We start from the raw sequence: 26996 nt of genomic DNA, 5'->3' as shown, positions 1-26996 counted from the left end.
AAGGCACTGTGATTTTTTTCTTTATATTTTTAAATATTCCTCATATTCTTTCTAAGAGAGAATTTAGAGAATTAGAGAATTCTCTAAGAGAATCTGTACAGGATTTCAGTCTTAAATAAAAAACATTTTTAAAGGCTTCAAAAAAATAAGGGAGAATTGTGCCCATTCATGGGCTCTGTGTTTTAAGAGAGGTGCTAACAACCTTGAGCTTATGCCAGGTGAGACTCATTGGGATCTGAGGAGCCCTAAGGATCCAAGATGAAGGGAAAAACATTCAGCAGAAAAAAATTCATGGAGGACTTTTCGTTCCCTCCACTTAGTGGAATGCCTGGTGTGTAAAAGATGCTTCTTCTCTGAGGTCCCAAGACTAAGCCAGGAGCTAATGAACAGAAGTCACCAGATAAAAGACTACAACTTCATGGAAGGAAGGGCTCCCCAGCCACTGGAACACCAAAAATACATAGAACAAGCTACCTGATGTGGTAATAAGCTCCCTGTCGCTAAAGGCAACCAACATGGGCCAGGTCAATGGTTATTTAAGATGTTGTAGTTTGTGTGCTATCGAATTCAGAAGCAACACAATCATGGCTGAGAGGTAGCATAATGCAGGGATTAAGAATGCAGGCTCTGGAGGCTATACCGTGCTCACCCCCTGGAATCTGGCTAAGCCACACAGAGGCCATGTGTAGGTGTATTGGCCACCATCCCAGGTGAGGCATCAGTTGCCTGCTGACATCAACCTCTAGGCATGTGACTAAGTGAGCTTTCAGATAATTCCAGTCCTTCAAGTTTTGAATCATCACATCTGATACCAACTGGAACAGAAATAAGATGCTCTACCAAACTTTGCCCAAATGACAGATTCACAAGCAAAATAAACATTGCCATTTTAAACCACTAAGTTTGGGAATAGTTACATATCACTGAATAACTGGAATGCAATGTTTATGTGATGTTCTGAATTCCCATTGATCTTCAAGACCACTTAACAGGTTCTGAGTCAAGTAAAAGGAGGTATTATTTTCAGAAAGGGAATTGGGTACCTTGGGCTAATGAGAGAAGAGAAGGTTTGGTGAAAGAATTGGGAGAATATGAAAGAGGATTTTGGGCAGCACAGTGAAGACTAGATCCATGGCTTTGTAATACCCTCCCTCCCCTACATGGTTTTGTGATTTTCTAAGTCTTCTGGAGAAAGTAGGTGCTGGATCCTGGCATGAAGATAGAAGAGACAGTGGAGGTCTGTGGATGGCAGGCACAGAAGGAGTGGTGGTAGACTTGGGAAACACACCAACCAAGGAAACAGAACAGATTAGCATACTGACAGAATGTGGTCCACTGGAGAAGGGAATGGCAAACCACTTCAGTAGTCTTGCCTTGAGAACCCCATGAACAGTATGAAAAGGCAAAATGATAGGATACTGAAAGAGGAACTCCCCAGGTCGGTAAGTGCCCAATACACTACTGGAGATCAGTGGAGAAATAACTCCAGAAAGAATGAAGGGATGGAGCCAAAGCAAAAACAATACCCAGTTGTGGATGTGACTGGTGATAGAAACAAGGTCCGATGCTGTAAAGAGCAGTTTTGCATAGGAACCTGGAATGTCAGGTCCATGAATCAAGGCAAATTGGAAGTGGTCAAACAGGAGATGACAAGAGTGAACATCGACATTCTAGGAATCAGCGAACTGAAATGGACTGGAATGGGTGAGTTTAACTCAGAATACCATTATATCTACTACTGTGGGTAGGAATCCCTTAGAAGAAATGGAGTAGCCATCACAGTCAACAAGAGAGTCCAAAATGCAGCACTTGGATGCAGTCTCAAAAACAACAGAATGATCCCTGTTCGTCTCCAAGGCAAACCATTCAATATCACAGTAATCCAAGCCTATGCCCCAACCAGTGATGCTGAAGAAGCTGAAGTTAAACTGTTCTATGAAGACCTACAAGACCTTTTAGAACTAACACCCAAAAAAGATGTCCTTTTCATTATAGGGGACTGGAATGCAAAAGTAGGAAGTCAAGAAACACCTGGGGTAACAGGCAAATTTGGCCTTGGAGTACAGAAATAAGCAGGGCAAAGGCTAATAGAGTTTGGCCAAGAGAACGCACTGGTCATAGCAAACACCCTCTTCCAACAACACAAGAGAAGACTCTACACATGGACATCACCAGATGGTCAACACCAAAATCAGATTGATTATATTCTTTGCAGCCAAAGATGGAGAGCTGTATACAGTCAGCAAAAACAAGACCGGGAGCTGACTGTGGCTCAGATCATGAACTCCTTATTGCCAAATTTAGACTTAAATTGAAGAAAGTAGGGAAAACCACTAGACCACTCAGGTATAACCTAAATCAAATCACTTATGATTATACAGTGGAAGTGAGAAATAGATTTAAGGGACTAGATCTGATAGACAGAGTGCCTGATGAACTATGCACAGAAGTTCGTGACATTGTACAGGAGACAGCGATCAAGACCATCCCCAAGAAAAAGAAATGCAAAAAAGCAAAATGGCTGCCTGAGGAGGCCTTACAAATAGCTGTGAAAAGAAGAGAAGTGAAAAGCAAAGGAGAAAAGGAAAGATATAAGCATCTGAATGCAGAGTTCCAAAGAAGAGCAAGAAGAGATAAGAAAGCCTTCCTCAGCGATCAATGCAAAGAAATAGAGGAAAACAACAGAATGGGAAAGACTACAGATGTCTTCAAGAAAATTAGAGATACCAAGGGAACATTTCATGCAAAGATGGGCTCGATAAGGGTCAGAAATGGTATGGACCTAACAGAAGCAGAAGATATTAAGAAGAGGTGGCAGAATACACAGAAGAACTGTACAAAAAAGAGCTTCATGACCCAGATAATCACGATGGTGTGATCACTCAACTAGAGCCAGACATCCTGGAATGTGAAGTCAAGCAGGCCTTAGAAAGCATCACTACAAACAAAGCTAGTGGAGGTGATGGAATTCCAGTTGAGCTATTTCAAATCCTGAAAGATGATGCTGTGAAAGTGCTGCACTCAATATGCCAGCAAATTTGGAAAACTCAGCAGTGGCCACAGGACTAGAAAAGGTCAGTTTTCATTCCAATCCCAAAGAAAGGCAATGCCAAAGAATGCTCAAACTACAGCACAATTGCACTCATCTCACACGCTAGTAAAGTAATGCTCAAAATTCTCCAAGCCAGGCTTCAGCAATACGTGAACCATAAACTTCCAGATGTTCAAGCTGGTTTTAGAAAAGGCAGAGGAACCAGAGACCAAATTGCCAACATCTGCTGGATCATGGAAAAAGCAAGAGAGTTCCAGAAAAACATCTATTTCTGCTTTATTGACTATGCCAAAGCCTTTGACTGTGTGGGTCACAATCAACTGTGGAAAATTCTTAACAAGATGGGAATACCAGACCCCCTGACCTGCCTCTTGAGAAACCTGTATGCAGGTCAGGAAGCAACAGTTAGAACTGGACATGGACCAACAGACTGGTTCCAAATAGGAAAAGGAGTATTTCAAGGCTGTATATCGTCACCCTGCTTATTTAACTTCTATGCAGAGTACATCATGAGAAACACTGGGCTGGAAGAAGCACAAGCTGGAATCAAGATATCTGGGAGAAATATCAATAACCTCAGATACGCAGATGACACCACCCTTATGGCAGAAAGTGAAGAGGAACTAAAGAGCCTCCTGATGAAAGTGAAAGAGGAGAGTGAAAAAGTTGGCCTAAAGCTCAACATTCAGAAAACTAAGATCATGGCATCTGGTCCCATCACTTCATGGGAAATAGATGGGGAAACAGTAGAAACAGTGTCAGACTTTATTTTTTTGGGCTCCAAAACCACTACAGATGGTGCAGTGATTTGCAGGCTTCATTCACACCCATGAAATTAAAGGATGCTTACTCCTTGGAAGGAAAGTTATGACCAACCTAGATAGCATATTCAAAAGCAGAGACATTACTTTGCCAACAAAGGTTCGTCTAGTCAAGGCTATGGTTTTTCCAGTGGTCATGTATGAATGTGAGAGTTGGACTGTGAAGAAAGCTGAGGGCCGAAGAATTGATGCTTTTGAACTGTGGTGTTGGAGAAGACTCTTGAGAGTCCCTTGGACTGCAAGGAGATCCAACCAGTCCATTCTAAAGGAGATCAGTCCTGGGTGTTCATTAGAAGGACTGATGCTGAATCTAAAACTCCAGTACTTTGGCCACCTCATGCAAAGAGTTGACTCATTGGAAAAGATGCTGATGCTGGGAGGGATTGGGGGCAGGAGGAGAAGGGGAAGACAGAGGATGAGATGGCTGGATGGCATCACAGACTCGATGGTCGTGAGTTTGAGTAAATTCCGGGAGTTGGTGATGGACAGGGAGGCCTGACGTGCTGCGATTCATGGGGTCACAAAGAGTCGGACACAACTGAGCGACTGAACTGAACTGAGCATACTATCGCCTGTTGGTATGCAAAGGAATCTAAGAGATTGTTTTCTAGATAAGGAAATCAGGATCAGGCACTTGGAAAACAGCTAAACACAAATTGTTCAGTAGGGACAGTACAAATGAATTACAGAGAGAAAAGATTAGGTTTAGTGAGAAGACTATGAAAGAGTGATGCGTCCAAAAAAGATTTCTTGATAGCGAAGACCAAAGAAATTGAGACAGCATGTCTCTTTCTGTGTCTAAGAAGGGGAACAATAAGGCAGTTCTTAATGGTTAGAACATGGAATCATGTTGGAAGTTCTATCAGTAATACTATAAATGACAGTGCTCTCATTTTTTTAAAGAAGAAAATTACAGTGGGCACACAGAAGAAGGAAACAAGGGTGAGTGACCAATTCCCTAGTGATCAGAGTATGATAACATCAGGATATCCAAGGTCTACTTCCCTGGTGCTGTGAATGCAGGAGAGAGGAAGCAGGCAAGAAAAGATCCTAGCAGGCAATTACTGGTCTGCCTTATTAATTTTCAGGCTATAGTAAGAGTATTTAAAAATTAGGAAGAAATGATGTCAACATGGGCTGAAATCTTCTGAATAGTAATTTCAGACTAGGTAAACTGAAGTGCTTACCTTGTTTATTTCTCCTCCTGCTCATTTCCTGCAGTGCACAGCATCAGTTCAGTTTTGTTCAGTGCTCAGTAGTGTCTGACTCTTTGTGACCCCCATGGACTGCAGCACGCCAGGCTTCCCTGTCTATCACACACTCCTGGAGCTTGCTCAAACTCATGTCCATTGAGTCGGTGATGCCATCAGTTATCCTCCCTAGAAAAGAACAAAAAAGCAATTTCAGCATCTAGGGTGGAAGAGGACAGTATTAATCACAATGAAGTTTGACAGAACAGAAGCCTCTCCAGGTCCACTCAGACCTTTTAAAGCTTTTACACCCCCTGTAGAATATCACAAGTCTATGAATATCACACTATAAAAGAAGGAAGAAGTTTATTTGGAAAGTGTTAATAGCTCAGGACTGGCCCGTGTTTGAGTGTGTCTCTCCTTACCCGGGTTGTCTAAATCAGGTCTTCTAAGCTATCAGGAATGTTTTGTTTTGTTTTTTGCCTCTTTTCAGGAAAGGCTGCCTAAATGACAGTTAGCTTGGAAGTTGTACTTAGGGCATTTAATTGATCTTAAATTAAAAAGAAAGACAGCAGTGTGGTTTTAATTCTGACATTTATTATAACAGATAAGGATTCTAGAAAAACGAATGTCAAGTCTAGGTGGAATTGGTAGGCTGTGAGATGGACTCAGGGGAATATTTCATTTCTTAAAATAGGGAAAGGGAACCATGTTCCTGCTACAACTTAACTTGGCTCTCAGTACAGGGTCTGGAGCCAGATCTGTGATTAACATCAGAGACGGCCCCATGCCTGTGATGTGCAGCCCTGGTGCATCCCTCCAGATGGCAGGTCCTCCTTCTCCCTACTGTCCACCAGTTAGAGTTAAGTTGATATATCTTAGAATCAGGGACTGGAGGGGATGTTAAAAGATCATCTAGGTAATTTCTCTGCCTTCAGGGAGGAATAAAACAAAACCATTCTATATGTGTTAAACATCCCTTGTTTGTAAATCATATTTCTTTAAAGGACTTCACAAATGAGCCCCAAGGGAGCTATTTAGAATTAATTCATCACTATCAGGAAATGGTTGATGTGCATCCTCTCTTATTTCAGGTTCAGAGTTCCCTTCTCATCCTTTTGTGAAGAGACACCGAAGTTGGTTATTATCATCCTGATAAGAAGCCTTCCTATTCTTCGTCTCTTGTTCCTTGAATACATTTGTTTCTGAAAACTTGCTTCAGTTTCAGTTCAGTCGCTCAGTCGTGTCTGACTCTTTGTGACCCCATGAATCACAGCACGCCAGGCCTCCCTGTCCATCACCAACTCCCGGAGTCCACTCAGACTCACGTCCATCGAGTCAGTGATGCCATCCAGTCATCTCATCCTCTGTCGTCCCCTTCTCCTCCTGCCCCCAATCCCTCCCAGCATCAGTCTTTTCCAATGAGTCAACTCTTCGCATGAGGTGGCCAAAGTGTTGCAGTTTCAGCTTTAGCATCATTCCTTCCAAAGAAATCCCAGGGCTGATCTCCTTCAGAATGGACTGGTGGGATCTCCTTGCAGTCCAAGGGACTCTCAAGAGTCTTCTCCAACACCACAGTTCAAAAGCATCAATTCTTCGGTGCTCAGCTTTCTTCACAGTCCAACTCTCACATCCATAGATGACCACTGGAAAAACCATAGCCCTGACTAGACAGACCTTTGTTGGCAAAGTAATGTTGCTGCTTTTGAATATGCTATGTAGGTTGGTCATAACTTTCCTTCCAAGGAGTAAGCATCTTTTAATTTCATGGCTGCAGTCACCATCTGCAGTGATTTTAGAGCCCCCAAAAATAAAGTCTGACACTGTTTCCACAGTTTCCCCATCTATTTCCCATGAAGTGATGGGACCAGATGCCATGATCTTCATTTTCTGAATGTTGAGCTTTAGGCCAACTTTTTCACTCTCCACTTTCACTTTCATCAAGAGGCTTTTTAGTTCTTCTTTACTTTCTGCCATAAGGGTGGTGTCATCTGCATATCTGAGGTTACTGATATTTCTCCCAGCAATCTTGGTTCCAGCTTGGGTTTCTTCCAGTCCAGCAATTCTCATGATATACTCTGCATATAAGTTAAATAAGCAGGGTGACAATATACAGCCTTGACGTACTCCTTTTCCTATTTGGAACCAGTCTGTTGTTCCATGTCCAGTTCTAACTGTTGCTTCCTGACCTGCATATAAGTTTTTCAAGAGGCAGGTCAGGTGGTCTGGTTTTCTCATCTTGCTTCACATACCCTCAAATCATATCCATTACTTGATGCTGAGTCCTCCCTCCAGTTGGTGCTATTCTTTAGTTAAGAAACCCAAACTGGGATCTGTATTCTAGAAAAAATTTGGCTATTTGACATCTAGGAGCAATGATCTAATGATCCTACAGCCCCAGACATTCCTTCAGGACCACACTGGCTCTTTAAACCACAGCATGAGGATGGCCAATGGTTGTGTGTTGTCCTGTTGAAATTTATGCAACTCTTTCATCTTTCCCAATAAACCTCCCTCATCAAACATTCCTTTCTTTCCACAACTTCTACCCTCCCTTCCTCTCGCCCTTTCTTTTTGAAGTATAATTGACATACAAAAGTGAAAGAAAGTAAAAGTGAAGTTGCTCAGTCGTGTCCGACTCTTTGCGACCCCATGGCCTGTAGCCTACCAGGCTTCTTGGTCCATGGGATTTTCCAGGCAAGAATACTGGAGTGGGTTACCATTTCCTTCTCCAGGAGATCTTCCTGACCCAGGGACTGAACCCAGGTATCCCGCATTGTAGGCAGATGCTTTACCATCTGAGCCATCAGGGAAGTCCATAGTTTTAGTTTTATAATGATTAGATATTTATGTATAATGAAATGATTACCAAATTACCCAATTTATAGATTCATTAAAAAGTTTAACACTATGAAGGCCTAACAAAACTCATCCATAATCCAGATGCAGCCTCGGGACCAGCATTTCACTACCTGCGCACAGTTGGAAGATTATAAGCTGATTTATATGAGGCCTGTGGCAGCCTGGTTTGTGAATGTGTTTGAAAAATGCTTCTTGTTACTGTGACTTCCCATTGTCTTTGATGGTGGCCATCTTCACTCACTTGTTGAGTTTCCTCTCATTCCAGGTCCTTGGATGTGGTTCTGTTGCCCAAGCTGTTCTCAGTCGAGGACACTTTGGAGGAATCATCACTATCAATACTGGATTTTCAATGGCAGTTGCAATGGCCATTTATGTGAGTGCAGGTGTCTCTGGTAAGTACCAGAAACAATGACAACCACTACTAACCCAGCCATCCCAGTGTACTATCACTGTTCTGGGTGCTTTACATACCTTAACTGTTTTAGACCTCAGCAGTCCTGCAAGAATATCTTTGATTCTATTTTTATAAATGACCAATTTTAAACGGCCAGCAAATAAATGCTAAGTGACCTGCCGCTTTGTCAACCTGCAGCAAGAGACAGAGATGAGGGCTGGAACTCAGAACTGACTGATTCCTAAATCCGGCCACTGAATCGTATTCTTCGCCTGTCAATACATTCTTTTATAAGCTCCATCTTACGCTTGAAAACCACTTCCCAGATATTCTGTGAATGGCCCGTGAAGATCACTCCAACAGAGGCAGTTCCCCAGACCTTTATCCGAGCAATCACAGAGAGCCCTGGGCCATTTGCAAAGTAGCTGGTACTTTCATGGAGGTGCAGGGCTAATTAAGAGGTCTTGGTCCAACCTGCCCTGAGTGGTAGACTGATTAAAAGCAATTCTTGAGGTTCTGAGAAGCAAAATGAAATGATACTTAATGCAGCCTGGGACCTTAGGAAGGAAGTGTGAAAATGATCCACTTCCCAAAGATTGTGGAATCTTTAGCAGCCTTGTCTTGGGGACTCAGAACACTAAGGTAAGACTGTTGGTGATAAGGGAAGATGGGGACCCCGGTGTGCTGGGCACTGTATGGGGTGCTGTATACAATTTATCTCCTCTCTCTTCTGTAACACCTCCTCTCTCTTCTACAGCAGCACTCTGAGGCAGGTATTACTGTCCATTCTACAGAGAAAACTGGAGGCCTGAAGATTTTTGCTTTTTGCTTTGGGTTTGTGCTCAGTCATGTCTTTGCGACCCCATGGACTATATATAGCCCACCAGGCTCCTCTGTTCATGGGATTCCCCAGACAAGAATACTGGAACAGGTTGCCATTTCCTACTCCAGGGGATCTACTTGACCCAGGGATTGAACCTGTGTCTCTTGTGTGTCCTGCAATGGCAGGCAGATTCTTTACCACTGTGTCATCTGGGAAGCCCCCAAGGGGTTAAATTAATTTCCAGACATCCCACAGCTGGTAAAAAGGCAAATCAAAGATTTGGCCCAGGTCCATGAGACAGCAAAGCATAGGTCCCAATTACTAAACAACACTTCCAATGATCTATCATGGGAAAGGCAGTTTAGACAGGGCTGTACAGGTCCAGTACAGGGCAGGACGGTCCAGGGGAGGATCCTGCAGGTGAGCTGGCTGGACTGGTGACAAGCACTGCCACTGTAGCACTGAAGAATGACTGCCCAGACCCCCTCAGAGCCTCCGGGGACTGGGTACTCGGAACAGTCGTTTGCTGGCTGGCAGCCTTTCCGTATCATAGGGGCACTCAGATCCTAAGGCAGTCCAGGTTACAGATTCCCATGTATGTGGTTTGTTAAGTAGGAGCAGTGTTTCTGTTCAAACTCATGCTGAGCCTTTGCTGTGATCCCCACACTCTACTGCCTACCCAAGATGCAAAAATAACCAAGGGGCCACCCTGAATGGGCCAAGGCTAGATGACAGTGCAGGCCTTGACACCAGAGACAGAATACCTTCTTGCCTTCAAACAAGCATGCAGAATGCTCCATTGCCTCTCCCCACACCCTCCCAACTGCATTCAGACAAGTATGGTTTCCACAAACCATGCAATATAAATGTAGGCATATTCTCAGCTACTTTTTAAAGGTGGAGATGTGGTTTTGCCGTATTTCACCTACATAACTCGCTGAATTGAATATCATCAAATATTTACTTAGGATAAATTGGTCCCAGACCTTACCAATGTAGCTGACACTTCACCACCACCCCTGTCAATGTCTGTTTGCATACACTGATATATTTGGAGTTATCATGGGAGGAAAAGGGGCAGAGACCAGCAGGAAGGAGAAGAGGGAGTGAAAGATGGTGTGAGATCTTCCCATCTGGCCTTTAGCCTGGGGTTGGTTAACTCCTGCACTCAGAGGAGTAAGCGGACAGTTTTCATGAAGGGCTGTTTCTGAGCAAGGCTCAGGAGCTGTCCAAATTGTTTCAGAGAGACTGTGAGATCCCCAAATGCAAGGAGAACAGTTTCTGAGCCTGGCTAATAGAAGGCAGCTATTGCTGTTGTTTAGTCACCAGGTCGTGTCCAACTCTTTGCAACTCGATGGACTATAGCCCGCCAGGCTCCTCTGTCCATGGAATTCTCCAGGCAAGAATATCGAGTGGGTTGCTGTTTCCTTCTCCAGGGGATCTTCCTGACCCAGGGATTGAACCCATGTCTTCTGCATTGGCAGGCAGATTCTTTGCCATTGAGCCACCTGGGATGGCAGTGTTGAGCTGGGGAAAGGGAGCTTATTTCCCATCTCTGTTTGGAACTAAGCACTATTCAGGCTCCCAGGGAAATGGGGGAAACAGGCACAGATAACACCCTGGCCCAGTGATGACATCAGTGCAGACTCAGTATTGGCTTTAACAGCCCGGGAATAGGAGAGGAAGATGGGGGGGGGGGGGGGGGGGGGGGCGGTGCGGTGGTGATTCTCTCATAGTGGCTGCAACCAACATACTGATTTGTGGACACTTGTGAGGCCCTCTTTGGGAATTCCAAAAATAACCAATGTATATTAGGCATAAACATAAATGGGACCCCACTTTGTGGTCCAGACTGGGAAGGTCAGCTGACCTCTGGTTTTGGAACATAAAGCGTTACTTCTCTGCACAGGAGTCACCTACCCTGCTCCCTTGTGAGCTTGCCAGGAGTCTGGCAATCCAGTCTGGCCAATCAGAACTCGCAATGCCTTGATTATGCACCACCCCACACTCAGCATTTGCTCTGCTGACTTGTACCTAGATCAGGGCAGCTGTTTCTGATGCAGCATTTTATAGGCAATAAAAATCTCCAGAAAAAAGCAAGATTGCTTAATGAGAGCTAAAATAGTAGGATTATCTCCATCATAGAGTTGTCTGCGGGTGGCAGGGAGAAGGGGACTCGTCTAGGACAGAACCCTGAACCTGATCACCTTGCTCATGTAAGGCTTTCATCTCAGGCCTCCTCCTGGGCTTCAGCTCCATCCATCCGGGTCTTTATGTGGATAATCTGATCATCACAGCCACTTCGACAGGGCCAAGATATGAGCGTGGCCCTCTCCAACTGTAACACTCCTGTTTCTTCCGCAGTGCTGCTCTGTTTTTTTTGTCTTTCAGGTAGGGGTGAGCCGAGTGATCACACATCTCTGCAAAGAGAAACTCTCCTCAATGCTTTGCAAAGCGCCCTCCCAGACACACCCTCTCTGACCCCCAAACAGCTTTCCCTCTGTAGATCTTTGTAGCCTGAGCTATCTCAATAAAGACCTCTGGCTATTTATATCCCCAACGTTCATATCTTGAACACCTACTAAGTGCCTTTTGGTATGGGAAGCTCAAGGTGAATAATAGTTCTGGCCTCAGAGTGCTTTTGAGAGACTAAAAGCATAAATCTTTTATGCTTTAAACCTACAGCAAGTTTTATTTTGGAAGAGGAGCTTGCTAAATAATAACTCTCCCATTGGCGGACTCATCTGAGGGGAGATATTTTTGATTGGAGGTGATTTCTTATGTCCCCGGGTCCTTTCACACTGGCTCCCTCCAGGCTGGCTGGGTGGCGGTGATCCTCCAACTAGCCTCTGGAAAAGAGAAACAGGGCTGGCTCCAGGACCTTTTCCCCTGCCCTGTGTGGCCCCCTCTTCTAAGCCCTGTTTCCAGCTTCCTAGTAAGCGGTACTCTTGCCAGTCTCCAGAATTATGACTCTCTTAGATTTAAAAGCAAAACAAAAGATGTGATGCATGTGTAAGTCTTCAGGAAGTCACCTGTGCTTTGATGCATTGACATTTTCTTGTTCATATGAGCCCCTGAGGGGCAGAGTCAGGTGAAGACAGGGCCCTCATAGTTTAGCCAGCAGTCAGAATCCCTCCCCACTGCAAGCCCACCTTGGCTTAGAGATTCAGGAAAAGCACAACTTTCTTCCTGGAGGCAATGAGAGGAGGGAGGCTTCCAAAAACAAAGCTTATCAATAGGTTGTGTGTGGAGTCAAATGGCAAAGTGTCATCATCACCATCATCATTATCACTGCTTTGTTTATAGCTATTCCCATAACCCAGAGGTCCACATTTCAGTGTGGTTACACTGACAGTCACTCTAATCCCCCTAACACACACACTAAATGTCATCTGTACTCTTCACACGTGTGTCCTTCATCCCTAGGAATCAAGCCCATATGTTCAAAGACGACTTTTGAAATATTTTCACCTGCTGTCTAAGGCAGAGAAAACCTTTATAAACTTGGTAAAGAAAACCTAGAAAAGTAAAAACATAGAACATAGGCCCTAGAGTTCAAATAAGCTTGGATTTGAATCTGAGACCTACCACTTATTAACCATGTGACCATAAACTGTTACTTGACTTCTCAGTTTCCCCACCAGTTAACTGGAGTAGGACCCATCTCACCGGTTTCTTAGGAGGATCAAGTGCGTGTAATTATCCATATGATAGCATCTGACAAGTGTTCAATATGTGTGGTTGTTGCTGCTACAGGAAAGTCAGCTGGGGATAGCATCAGCCTACCCCCAGAACAAGCCCTCTGCCTGAACTTGCGAATGGATAAGAATCAAAGAGGATGATTTCTTGAGTCAGAGTTTAGGTTGGAGTGAAGGAAATGTTATTCCATTTCTGTGTGTGAGATATACATTGTCTATGTAGAGAAACTACGGAGAATCCATTCAGATGTTGTGACCACCTCAAAATAAACTGAGCCCCTTACCTCAGTGAGAGGTACAGCCCACCAAGGGAGGGACATTAAAGACATGTTTCTTTTTCAGTCCTAATATTATTTCTATATCCTCTGGACAGGGACTTAGGAATTACTAGATATAGAATTAAATCCACTAAGTATATTATATAAATATATTGATTTTAAAATATACTGAAGCTAACAGTTTATATCAATCTCTTTGGGGTTATTCACCGCAGATGGTGACTGCAGCCATGAAATTAAAAGACGCTTACTCCTTGGAAGGAAAGTTATGACCAACCTAGATAGCATATTCAAAAACAGAGACATTACTTTGCCAACAAAGGTTCGTCTAGTCAAGGCTATGGTTTTTCCTGTGGTCAGGTATGGATGTAAGAGTTGGACTGTGAAGAAGGCTGAGTGCCAAAGAATTGATGCTTTTGAACTGTGGTGTTGGAGAAGACTCTTGAGAGTCCCTTGGACTGCAAGGAGATCCAACCAGTCCATTCTAAAGGAGATCAGCCCTGGGATTTCTTTGGAAGGACTGATGCTAAAGCTGAAACTCCAGTACTTTGGCTACCTCATGCGAAGAGTTGACTCATTGGAAAAGACTCTGATGCTGGGAGGGATTGAGGGCAGGAGGAGAAGGGGACAACAGAGGATGAGATGGCTGGATGGCATCACTGACTCGATGGACATGAGTCTCGGTGAACACTGGGAGTTGGTGATGGACAGGGAGGCCTGGCATGCTGTGATTCATGGGGTCGCAAAGAGTCAGACACAACTGAGCGACTGATCTGATCTGATCTTGGGGTTATTGATTTATAGATAGGCAAAGCCCAGTAGAACAAACTGTGGAAACTTCTTAAAGAGATGGGAGTACCAGACCCCCTTACCTGCATCCTGAGAAATCTGTATGCAGGTTAAGAAGCAACAGTTAGAACCAGACATGGAAAAGCAGACTGGTTCCAAATTGAGAAAGGAATATGTCAAGGCTGTATATTGTCACCCTGCTTATTTAACTTCTATACAGAGTACATCATGAGAAACGCTGGGCTGGAAGAAGCACAAGCTGGAATCAAGATTGCCAGGAGAAATATCAATAACCTCAGATATGCAGATGACGCACCACCTTTATGGCAGAAAGCAAAGGAGAACTAAAGAGCCTCTTGATGAAAGTGAAAGAGGAGAGTAAAAAAGTTGGCTTAAAACTCAACATTCAAAAAACAAAGACCATGGCCCCTCTGGTCCCATCACTTCATGGCAATAGATGGGGAAACAATGGAAACAAGGACAGACTTCATTTTCTGGGCTCCAAAATCACTGCAGATGGTGACTGAAGCCATGAAATTAAAAGACGCTTGGAAGAAAAGCTATGACTAACCTAGACATATATTAAAAAGCAGAGACATTACTTTGACAACAAAGGTCCATCTAGTCAAAGCTATGGTTTTCCCAGTAGTCATGTATGGATGTGAGAGTTGGACTATAAAGAAAGCTGAACACTGAAGAATTGATGCTTTTGAGATGTGGTGTTGGAGAAGACTCTTGAGAGTGACAGCCCGGAGATCCAACCAGTCCATCCTAAAGGAAATCAGTCCTGAATATTCATTGGAAGGACTAATGCTGAAGCTGAAACTCCAATACTTTGGCCACCTGATGCAAAGAACTGAGTCATTTGAAAAGACACTGATGCTGGGAAAGATTGAAGGCAGGAGGAGAAGGGGATGACAGAGGATGAGATGGTTGGATGGCATCACTGACTCGATGGACATGAGTTTGAGCAAGCTCTGGGAGTTAGTGATGGACAGGGAGGCCTGGTGTGCTGCAGTCCATGGGGTTGCAAAGAGTTGGATACGACTGAGCGACTAAACTGAACTGAAAGCCCAGTAGAGAGAGATGATAGAATGATAGACATAAATAGACAAAGATGGAAAATAAGCCATTTGAGTACAAGTTTGTTTGTAAATTTGACTTTGAGAAAGCTAAACTTCCTGAAAAGTATCTAATGATGCCATGAGGATTAATAGTCCTCTCTTCCTCCCCACTCTCACACACACACACCCCTCTGTGTCCTCACATATGGTTCCTTGCCTAGAAGACTGAGTTCTGCCTGCAGTCCCTAGATAAGCTTTTCTTCACAATAGTTCTCCCTGGCCTGCCCTCTGGCTTTCTTAACCACCTTGTCTTCTTTGCAGGTGGCCACATCAACCCAGCTGTTTCTTTTGCATTGTGTCTTTTTGGACGGATGAAGTGGTTCAAATTCCCCTTTTATGTGGGGGCCCAGTTCTTGGGAGCCTTTGCAGGGGCTGCGACCCTCTTCGGCATTTACTATGGTGAGTAGGGCCCTAAGTCCAGAGATTAGGGACAGCTGAGTGTAAGCTGAAATTCAGGATTACTTGGCAGGAAGAGGTGAGATAGGAAGAACAGGACACAGTCTATCACACACTTGACAGGCAGTTCTAAATGTCCTGAATGAAAGTGAAAGTGTTGGCTGCTCAGTTGTGTCTAACTCTTTGCAACCCCATGGACTGCAGCCCGCCAGGCTCCTCTGTCCATGGAATTCTCTAGGCAAGAATACTGGAGTGGGTTGCCATTCCTTTCTCCAGGGGATCTTCCCAGCCCAGGGATTAAACCTGGGTTTCCTGTATTGCAGGTGGATTCTCTGCCATCTGAGCTACCAAGGAAGCCCTTCTAAGGGTCCTAAGTTCTAGTTAATGGGGCCAACATTATTCTCAGGGTGCATTCATGAAGCCTCTTAATGAAAACGATCACAACTTAAATGAAGGGGAGAACATAAAGGAATTCTATCTTTAGACCCAACCAGTACTACAGTGTAAACAATGCCAAAGAAGCAACAGGGCCCTGGCTTCTCCATACCTTTCTCTGAATTGGCTGGGAGAGAAACCATTGACTTCTCTCAAAGGAATGATGAGTAAATATTTAGAGAAGGAATTTGGAGCAAAGCCTTTGAGGGAAGGAACACAGTAGAGAAATGGGGTGGGTAGGGAACCCCATCTCCCTTTTGCCCAATAGCCAGGGCTTCCATTTGGCAGCAGTCCTGGGGGAATCAAAGTTCTGACAATGGAAGACCCAGACTTTAGTTCCATATGAACTAAGTAAGTAGCTGTGTGGCTTCAATAAGTCATCTGACCTTATTGGTCTCAGTTTCCTCCTCTGGAAAATGAGGGAATGAACTAGATGACTTCAGAACCCTTTCAAACTAAAAAATCTTGCTGCTGCTAAGTCCCTTCAGTCGTGTCCATCTCTGTGCGACCCCATAGACGGCAGCTCACCAGGCTCCCCCGTCAGTGGGATTCTCCAGGCAAGAACACTGGAGTGGGGTCCCATCTTGGGGTTCCATAAAATCAACTGTTAAAGTATCTCCTTCTATCTAACCCAAAGTAAATCTCAATACCTTATAACTCTCAAGCTGGAACACTCAGGAAACTAGAGTTTATGAGCCAAGCCTAATAGAGGTACCTGTGGAAAGGCACCTCTTCCCGCAGACTATCCTAAGAAATGGAGTGTAAGAAAACAAAAGGAGAACTCAAGATCAGACCAGAAACCTGGAGAGTCAGAGGCTGGGTCAGGAGAGGCCTGGGGGTCTGGGACAACCTAGACCACACTGGGTATGTCAGGGTCTGCTGTGTCTCTTGTTCTAAGGGCATCTTCACTGTACTTGATGCCCTCAAATGCTGGACTGGTATTAAGGGTTACTGAGAACCCTCTGGGTATCATGGATTCTGCCTAGAGCAGGTCTAAGCTTCACTTTGGCCTTTAGTCAATCTTGCAAATTCCAACAATTCCCCTCAGAGAAAACTGGTTCCCACGACCCACTGAATAAGGATTTGGCTCAAGTGTGGAGAGAACCATCCAGGGCAGCCAGGGCTTTCTTTCTCTGACCCGTCACCCTGGGAGCTCTCTGCTGCTGCTGCTGCTAAGTCGCTTCAGTCGTGTTTGACTCTGTGCAACCCCATAGATGGCAGCCCACTAGGCTTCCCCGTCCCTGGGATTCTCCAGGCAAGAACACTGGAGTGGGTTGCCATTTCCTTCTCCAATGCATGAAAGTGAAAAGTGAAAGTGAAGTTGCTCAGTCGTGTCCGACTCTTAGTGACCTCAAGGACTGCAGCCTACAAGGCTCCTCCATCCATGGGATATTCCAGGCAAGAGTACTGGAGTGGGGCGCCATTGCTTTCTCCGTGGGAGCTCTCTGGGCATCTCTAAAACTACCATACTATGAGACGAAGAGAGGCAAATGATATGGATCTGCCAAACTGAACCTGGCTATTTGTCTGTACTTGCTCAGCACAAGACCTGGCATAAGTCTCCCTCTCTTCTGCCCAGAGGACACTAATGTGCCAGAGCTCTGTCTTCCATAGATGCGTTTATGTCTTTTGCTGGTGGAAAACTGCTCATCGTGGGAGAAAATGCAACAGCACACATTTTCGCAACATACCCAGCTCCGTATCTGTCTCTGGTGAATGCATTTGCAGAACAAGTAAGTGTATATGCAACAAAGACCCAAGTTCAGTGAAGACATAATCTAATAAGGAGGATGCATAGGAACATTACAGGTCTATCAGAAAGGAAAGTCTGTGTTTCCAAAGTTGGAGGTCCCTAAGTATAACCCAAGCTTTGCTGACAAATTCTTGTGCTTGCCAAAGTTGAACCACTGAGTTTCCTGCTCCCTCTTTAAAAAGTACCCTTGTTTCACATCAGTTGAAGTTCAGAGAAAAGTGGAGGAGTGGACCTTTCAACCCCGTACGGGCAAATGGGGTTTGCTTTGCGAAACTGTCTCATTTGTTCACATCATGTAAATGTAGAGATCTGGAGAAAAGACGTTTTGTTCTCAGTTCAAGACCTGTGAAGTGTGGTAGGCGAGCTGAGGGTCCTCGGTGTCTCCCCAGATGTATAGGTTTATCTAGACTCTCCAGGAAGCTAGAAGTGTCTCTCCTTTTTGACATTTAAACAAGGGGCATCCAAGCATTTGTCATGTAGCCAATAGCACAACTGGTCTTAAATCACTTGTCTGGGTCTCATCCTGATTCTTCTGCTTAGGAGCTCTGTGCCCTTGGGCAAGTTTCTTAACCTCTTTCAATCCTCCTTTCCTCATCTGTAAATTGTGAATAAATAGGATTTATCTCACAGTAATCTGTGTGAGGTTCTAATGAGAAAAAACAATGAAGTACCTGGCACATAATAAGTATCTGGTAAAGAGTGGCTGTCATTTAGTTGTTACAGTAAAACAGTAATACAATTTCCAAATAATAGTTTAGAAATTTTAGAAAGTAGAGACTGGAGGAAACACCCACTATACCACATCACTTCAAGATACCTGCTATTATTGTTTGTATAATCCCTTACAACTTGTCTTTTATGTTATTTTCAAGTATAAAATGTAATACACATATAATTTTTTACCTAACGTCATAAGTATTTTTAAATTTTACCACATGTGTGTGCTTAGTCGCTCAGTCGTGTCTGACTTTTGTGACCCCACAGACTGTAGCCCGACAGACTCCTCTGTCCATGGGGGTTCTCCAGGCAAGGATACTGGAGTGGGTTGTTATTTCCTTCTCCAGCAGATCTTCATGACCCACAAATCAAACCCGAGTCTCCTGCATTGCAGGCAGATTCTTTACCAACTGAGCCACAAGGAAGGCCTCCAATTTTTTTTTAAATGTTACCACATAGTTTTTGTTTTCTAATTTTTTTTTCTTAAAACATATCTGTTCATTTTCATGTTAACCTAGAAAAATATTTCATGTTAACTGAGGTAAATATTCAATCATCACATTGTACACACAGAGTTCATATTTATTGTTTTTAGTGGCTGTATAATAGACTATAGAATGGGCACTACACAATTGCTTTTGCCCTGGTGATGTGGAATCCAGGTTTCCAGTACTATAAATAATGCTTAATTATGTATCTGCATATTCATTGTATTATTTTTCCATATTTTAGATTATTTCCAAGGTGTAGTTCTCAAATATCCAACTGGGTCCAACTGAGTACACACATTTATGGGCTTTTTAAAATACATATTGCTAAATCATTGTTAAATTGGCTTTCAAAAGTAATAACTTGATTAGTTCAACCAGGAAAGCCTGAGAGAACTGATATCATTTCCCTAATATTTGGTATTGCTTGCATTTTTTTCATTACAAATCAGTTTTCCCCACTTACTTGTTTTTCAAATCTATTTTTCTTTTATGAACTGTCGTTTCATTTCCTTTGCCCGTGTATCTATTGATGTCTCACATCGTTTTTCTCACCAATTTGAATGAGCCCCTTTGTTCATTTCTCCAGCCTGCAGCTTGCCCTCGATTTACCTGGTAGCAGCTTAACAGGTCAGAGTAGTTGAGATAGAGTGTCTAGAGTTAAACTCTCTGTATCCACACCTGATTGCCACTGACTGCGTCACCTCGGTCAGGTAACTCGTCTGTAAAGGAGAGAGAGATTAGCACTCATGTCTAGGACTGCTAAGAAGAAGAAAAGGCTCTGACACAGTGCTCAGCCAGTGTATGTTGCTTATTATTAGGTTTGTTTTTAACAATAGGGGGTACATTTTGAGGTGGGCCAGTGGGAAGAATATAAGCTGAACCCCTCGTACATTTTCTCCTCACCCAGGTAGTGGCCACCATGTTCCTCCTCATTGTCATCTTTGCCATTTTTGACTCGAGAAACTTGGGAGTCCCCAGAGGCCTAGAGCCTGTTGTCATTGGCTTCCTGATTGTTACCATCGCCTCCTCTCTGGGAATGAACAGTGGCTGTGCCATGAACCCGGCTCGAGACCTGAGTCCCAGACTTTTCACTGCTTTGGCAGGTTGGGGCTTTGAGGTGTTCACGTAAGTAACAAAATGATCGGGGAAGAGGGAGGAAGATTCAGGCTGCGCCTCAATGGGGAGGGCTGGGCTTCGACCTGGAGATCCAAGAGAGCGCAGATGGGAGGGTGAGGGTAAGAGCACCCTCGTCAGAAGTGTGGAACGTTATCACTGGTGATTTATGATGTGGTGTGTGTGTGTAAGACAGGGAAAGAGAAGGGGGAGGGAGACGAAGAGACAGAGAGCAATCACCGACGCTATTCTAATCACCACCACTGGCAGCACTGGAGCCACTACAGAGAAAGCATTGTGAGGACAGGGGCCTTAACCGCGTTTTCACTGCTTTGTCTGCAGTGACTGAAATAGGATCCAGCACATAGAAAGCTATTCAATGAAAGCTATTGAACAAAAGAATGGATAAACGCTCTGTGCCGCATATGTTCTAGGAGATGAAGGATACAAAAAGAATCAAGCATCATCCCCTGTCTTTTTTGTTTCTTTCTTTTGTTGTGTCGTGTCTTAGTGTGGCACACGGGATTTTCACCACGTCATGCAGAATCTTTTGTTGCAGTGCACAGGCTCTCCAGTTGTGGTACGCAGGCTTAGTTGCTCTGTGGCATTTGGGATCTTAGTTCCCTGACCAGGGATTGAACACATGTCCCCTGCATCACCAGGCAGATTTTTAACCATTTGGACCACCAGGAAAGTCCCCAGCATACCCTATCTTTAAGGAACAAACACCACAATGAATCTTCTAGAGCAGTGGTTCTCAGCCAGTGGTAATTTTGCCCCCAAGGATGTTTGGCAATGCATGTTGACACTTCGGGTTGTCACAGCTGGGCATGGTGGGGGCAGAACCTGTCACCAGTATCTAGTGGGTAGAGTCCAACGGGGGATACTGCTAAGCATCTTACAGTACCCAGGACAGATCCCCACAAACAAAAATGCTCAGAGTGCCACAGCTGAGGAGCTCTGTTCCAGAATGACCATACTAGACCATGAAAAGGTGGAACACAATGTTCACAGCTAGGATAGATCCTGTGTATTCTTCCAGTGGACCATTGAGAACATGTTAAAGGTCTCCTTATTTCCAAAGCCCAGAATGAACCCATGAGTTTCCTTTAATTCCAATTTCCTGAGGTTCACTCCAGGAGACCACTGTCCTCACCTCGCCACCAAGACACCTCTGTGAGCTTCACACAGACGCCTAAAACAAAGACGCGCCAGAGTGAGCTGGCCTCGCTTTGAGCCTTGCTTGGTGATTCACCCAAAGCTCTAAGTGTGATGGTGGTTCTAAAACAGGTCTTGCCTGTTCTCTTTGCTTTGTTGAGTATATGGCAGGAGCCCACATCTGTGATGTTGAAATCACCTAATGCCAAACTCTGAGCACCGCATCCCTCAGGATCAGGATTTTCCCCCTCATGCACGCATTCATTCATCCATGCGGCTTCCTAATCCCTTGTTTAAGGCCTAGTGCTAAAGATGCCCTTTACTATTGCTGCCCTTCACTGCTTTGTTTATGTTCTGTTTCAGAGCGTGAACATAGGTTGAAGCTGTCAAATGACTAACCCCAGGAGTTGAGAGAAGACTTGCAGCTCCAAATTTAGGAACTATGGGAGTGGAAGTAGGGGCATTTTATAGTATTTGGACATGTTCAATCAGGGACAGAGAGGCTGTTTCAAGCAGAGAGGCATCTGTATCTAAAGACAGCATATTAAAATGATACACAATCTAGTCTAGTTGGAAGGCTGTATGAAGAAACTTGGAAGGGCAATTGTTTCAGATCACAGAGGACTAGATTTCTAGAACAAGACTGGGATTTTTGTTGCTGTCTTTTCTATAGAGCATAGGGAGTAGCAAAGGATTTAGGGCAAAAGTTTGATGTGTTTAGAACTTCAATTTACCAAAAATTAATCTGACATCATTATATAAAAGAAATTAAAAGGGAGTAGAAGGGGCAGATACCAGTTATGAAATAGCTAGGCTGACTGATAATCCTCTACCAAAAGTTCAAAAGAAAACCTTTGAGAGGTAACAGGATTCCAAAGGGTCCCTAGAGTTCCATCCTTTCAGGGTTTTCCACCCAAGGCAGATCCCTTGGAGAAGGTAATTGCAACCCACTCCAATATTCTTGCCTGGGAAATCCCATGGACAGAGGAGGCTGGTGGGCTACAGCCTAGGGGGGTCGCAGAGTTGGACACAACTGATTAAACAGCAGCAGCATGTGCTGAAGAGAAGGTGCCTCTCACAGAAAATTCTTTTCATAGAAAATTTGGAGGCATGGGATAAGGTTCTGTGCGAAGAGTGGAGTGCAACGTCCTCTTTCCTGCACAGTAAGAGTGCCATCTGGTGGCCACTGTGCTCAATCTCAGTGCTCTTCCCTGAAGCCTGCATTTATGATTTAAGATTCAGGATCTAAGAGAGTGCTTGCATGATACGGGTGGAAAGGACCGCGGTATAGATGGAAGTATGAAGCTCAGAGATGGGGAGATTTGCTCAAAGACCTTCTGTAGTCCTGAGATCCCAGGTGGCTCAGTGGTAAAGAACCTGTCTGCCAATGCAGGAAACATGGGAGACTTGGTTTCAATGCTTGGGTTGGGAAGATCCTCTGGAGGAGGAAATGGCAGCCCACTCCATTGGAGTAGAGAATCCCATGGACAGAGGAGCCTGGCGACTACAGTCTGTAGAGTCATAAAGAGTCAGACACCACTGAGTGTGTGCACACACACACACAGCAATGTGCTAAGTGCTCTGAACCCAGGACACTCCTGAGATTAGAACTAGGTCTCATGGATTCTAGAATAGGCCCCCCTTTATTATTTTAAAAATAATTTTATTAAAAATATTATATTAAATAATATAACATTTCCTTTATTATTCTTTCTAATAAAAGTTTGATACAAACAGTTCCATGGAAATATGTATAGTTATTAAAAATAAAATTGTAAATAGCAGCCATGAATATGTTCCCCAAATAAAACACTGTGAAATTCCTATGCAGAGTTGTGTTCCTTTTGTTTCCTCTGCCTCCTCTGCATTACCCTGAACTTTTTGTTCATAATTATCCTTTTTTAAAAAAGTTTTATCTCAAATGCACATATCCTTAAACAACTACACAACTATACTGTATAGTTTTACTTGCTTCAGAGCACTCATGGTCCTTTCTACTGAATTATCTAAATGGATTTTCTGTCCCCAAAAGAAATGGTGACAATTCACAGAGACACCTGATTTCTCCCAGAACTAGATCTCCAATATAATGTACTGACACTGAGAACTTCTGGAGGGGAGAGGGAATCCTTATCAGAAAATACATTTGAGTAAGCTGTGACCTCAAAATATAAGTATGGGATTAAATTATATTTAGTATTTAATTCATATATCTACCTTTGAGTTTTTAATTCATTCATTGACAAATGCTTCCTGATTGTTTATCTCATGATTGCCCTCATCCACCAATCATGTCCAGGAATCTCTCCACATCTCCCTTCCGTTCACAATCCCCAGGACTCACCACTTCAGTATGAGGGAAAGGCAACTCCTAAATAATTGACCTGAACTTGCCCTAGATGCCCTCAACTGCTGCCATGGGTTCAGGGGCTATGTTTTCTGAAAGAGAAATAAATGGGACATTTCTCTCACAGGTATTAACAGAACAATGGAATTGGTCAACTGAAATCAGTATCCTACAAAACAGTACCTTTAAGCAATTAACACAGACATTTTCCCGGCATCCCCTCAATCACAGGATGCAGATGACCTTGCTTACCAGTAAGGCCAGGCAGGGAACCTACTCCTCCCTTTAAGCCCAGCACATCCAACTCAAGAGGGTCCAGCCAATGAAAGGATACTGGCTACCAAGCCACCATGAGTGCCATTCTACTTAGCTCTTGCTGATTTAAAAAGAGCCATGAGTAGGAGAACAACTTGCTGGTTAGTGAGTAACTAGCAGTGATACTAGAAGGAAGACCAAGCGATGTATCACTGATTTCTTTGTTTGCTTTCAGAGTTGGGAATAACTTCTGGTGGATTCCTGTAGTGGGACCTTTGGTTGGTGCTGCTGCTGGAGGCCTCGTCTATTTTCTTCTCATTGAAATCCACCACCCAGATCCGAACCCAGACTTGGAGGCAGAACAACCAGAGGACAAACCAGAGAAATATGAACTGAATGCAATCATGTAATAGCATGCTCAGGTCTGGGTTTACAGTTGGCTACCTACTGGGCTTTACCTTTCACAAAGCATCTTCACACACATTATCTAATTGAATCCTCCTAGTGACCATCTGGGGTAAATATCAAGCTGCTCATCTTTCAAATAAGAAAACAAAATCTTACGGAAGTTGAGTTGCCTAAGGTCCCATGGAAAGTTGAACATCATTGAATGCATCCTATACATATTAGATTAATAACTGCACAAAAAGTTTGACCAGCTCCTCCTGGCTCACCAGAAGCGGGACTGGCAGCTGCCAGAATTTGCACACAGCCTGGGCAACATTCTTCTGGATCCTAAGTTATAAAGACTGCCATTGTCTGATTTTATTCCCAGAAACACTGCAAAGGGAAGAGGTAGCCCATATTTTTCATCTGCTGAAGCACATTATCAGAGGTGACTAAGGGTGACCCTTCCTAGGCCACCCTTAGTCTTGCTAAGTCTTGATCTTCCTGACCATCCCAGCATTGTACATTCTGGGAATTTCCTCTTGGTCAGGCACCTCCCTGTCACTTTAGTCAAGAGTCAGTGAATTAGGGAACTCTGCTCAATGTTATGAGGCAGTCTGGATGAGAGGGGAGTTTGGGGGAGAATGGATACATGTGTATGTATGGCTGAGTCCCTTTTCTGTCCACCTGAAATGAAACTGTCACTGCACTGTCAATCGACCATACTCCAATATAAAATTAAAAGTGTGAAAAAAAAGTGTCTGTGAATTACAAGCATGAGAAATTGGTCTATGTCAAGTGATACACTTTGGTCAAACTGTCATAAAGCTCAGAATTCCCAGACCATCCAGTTTCTCAAGTGTTGTGTAATGGTAACAGAACAACAAAAAGCACATGTGAAAAGTCTCCAGGGGCCTTTAATAGACAGTAATAGACTGACATATGGAATTTCTTCTTGCTCTGAAACTACTGGCATTTCCTATTTGAAATAAATTTGGAGTGACATGTTTGTTTGGAGTAATAAGTGACATGTTTGTTTTTATGAGTAATAAGATTGCTAAGTACACTTAGTTCAGAGGTTGTCTGTCCTATCTACAAATACAGATCTCTGGGGAACTTCTAAAAAAACAACTTGGTAAACATCTTGTTGATTCTAAATGGGTGTAGCCAGTGTTGAGAACTTTGGCTTGGTTAAAGTACATGGGTTTCCTTGAGAAACATGTCTAGTGGTGACCAAGCAATTCCCGGTAGGATTCTCAGACTTGGGGTCCTCAAGGGTTAGAGGGAAGTGGCTCTCAGAAGGGGACAGTTTACTCCTTCTCACTCTCACCTATCACCCCATGCAAGTGGACATTTGGCCATGTCTGGGGACAGTTTTGGTTGTCACAGCTGGGGTAGGAGTGTTATTGGCATCTAGTGGGTAGAAGTTGGAGATGCTGCTGAACTTCCTGCCACACACAGGATAGCCCTCCTCTGCAGTACCCATTCATACCCAGATGTCTTCAGTGTGCAGGTTAAGAGACCCTAGATTCAAGAACAGACAGACATGTAAGAGAAGACACTGCAGTCCTGTGCCTTGATCCCAGTTCTGTCAAAAACAGATGCCAGATGAGTCAGAACCAGACTCCATGGGTACATTATACTTCTTACCCCAAGTCAAGAGGTGACCCCAAATTTGAGTTTTCAGGTCAGACAGTGGAATCTATGATCCCCACAGGTGCTCATTAAACACTGCTTGGTGATTAATGACTGGAATTATGAAGAGGAAATGTGCGCTTATGGAAATCAACCACAGAAAGGTTTTTTTTTTTTTTTTTTTTTTTTATGGAAAAAAGAAGCTCTCTTGTTCCAGGTGCGTGCACTCAAATCCTCTGTCTCTCCCAGTTTACAAATGGGTTTGCCTAGGTCAGGTTCTCATCCAAGAGAACATCCATGTTTCAGAAGTCAGTAAGAGCCAAATACCTATCTTTAAAAAACAGATTCTTGGGACTTCACTGGCTGTCCAGTGGATAAGACTTTGCCCTTCAATATAGGGGTTCCATCCCTGATCGGGGACCTAAGATCCCACATGCCTCTTGGCCAAAAAAAAAAAAAACCCATGAAAACATAAACCAGAAGCAATATTGTGACAAATTCAACAAAGACTTTAAAAATGATCCACATCAAAAATATCTTTTAAAAAAGTAATTATTTAGGAACTAGAATTGCAACATTTCCCCTTCTTTCTTCTTTGTCAATTGCAAAACTTAGTAGACATGTTTATTATCAAACATAGAATTTCTCTATGAGTCCCTAACTAGTTGAGGTCTCAGAAGGCCAAAGGTTGTAGGACTTTTCTAACCATCAACAGCCAGAGTTAATACTCAGCTGTTGAAAGGAATAACTGGAGTAAAAGCAACATATTTAAAAACCCAATCTTTAAAATATAAACTAGTACAGCCACTATGGAGAACAGTGTGAAGATTCCTTAAAATACTGGAAATAGAACTGCCATACGACCTAGCAATCCCACTGCTGGGCATACACACTGAGGAAACCAGAATTGAAAGAGACACGTGTACCCCAGTGTTCATCGCAGCACTGTTTATAATAGCCAGCACATGGAAGCAACCTAGATGTCCATCAGCAGATGAATGGATAAGAAAGCTGTGGTACATATACACAATGGAGTATTACTCAGCCATTAAAAAGAATACATTTGAATCAGTTCTAATGAGGTGGATGAAACTGGAGCCGATTATACAGAGTGAAGTAAGCCAGAAAGAAAAACACCAATACAGTATACTAACGCATATATATGGAATTTAGAAAGATGGTAACGACAACCCTGTATGTGAGACAGAAAAAGAGACACAGATGTATAGAACAGTCTTTTGGACTCTGTGGGAGAGGGAGGGGGGGATGATTTGGGAG

General features: G+C 43.6%; 1 protein-coding gene across 1 annotated transcript in view; it reads left to right on the top strand.

The window, feature by feature from the left end:
- The window catches only part of AQP9 (aquaporin 9), a 48051-nt gene extending 23194 nt beyond the window's left edge, over window positions 1–24857 (top strand). The window contains exons 2-6 of the mRNA XM_027553895.1: window positions 8191–8317; window positions 15293–15430; window positions 17477–17595; window positions 19731–19948; window positions 23932–24857. Of these exons, the coding sequence (XP_027409696.1) occupies window positions 8191–8317; window positions 15293–15430; window positions 17477–17595; window positions 19731–19948; window positions 23932–24106 (777 nt within the window). The 3' untranslated portion in view covers window positions 24107–24857. The remainder of the gene's footprint in view (window positions 1–8190; window positions 8318–15292; window positions 15431–17476; window positions 17596–19730; window positions 19949–23931) is intronic.
- The last annotated feature ends 2139 nt before the right edge of the window (window positions 24858–26996 follow it).

Source organism: Bos indicus x Bos taurus, chromosome 10, assembly GCF_003369695.1.
Source record: "Bos indicus x Bos taurus breed Angus x Brahman F1 hybrid chromosome 10, Bos_hybrid_MaternalHap_v2.0, whole genome shotgun sequence".
NCBI lineage: Eukaryota > Metazoa > Chordata > Mammalia > Artiodactyla > Bovidae > Bos > Bos indicus x Bos taurus.
The sequence above is the reverse complement of the archived record's forward strand: the minus strand, read 5'-3'. Positions and strand labels throughout refer to the sequence as shown.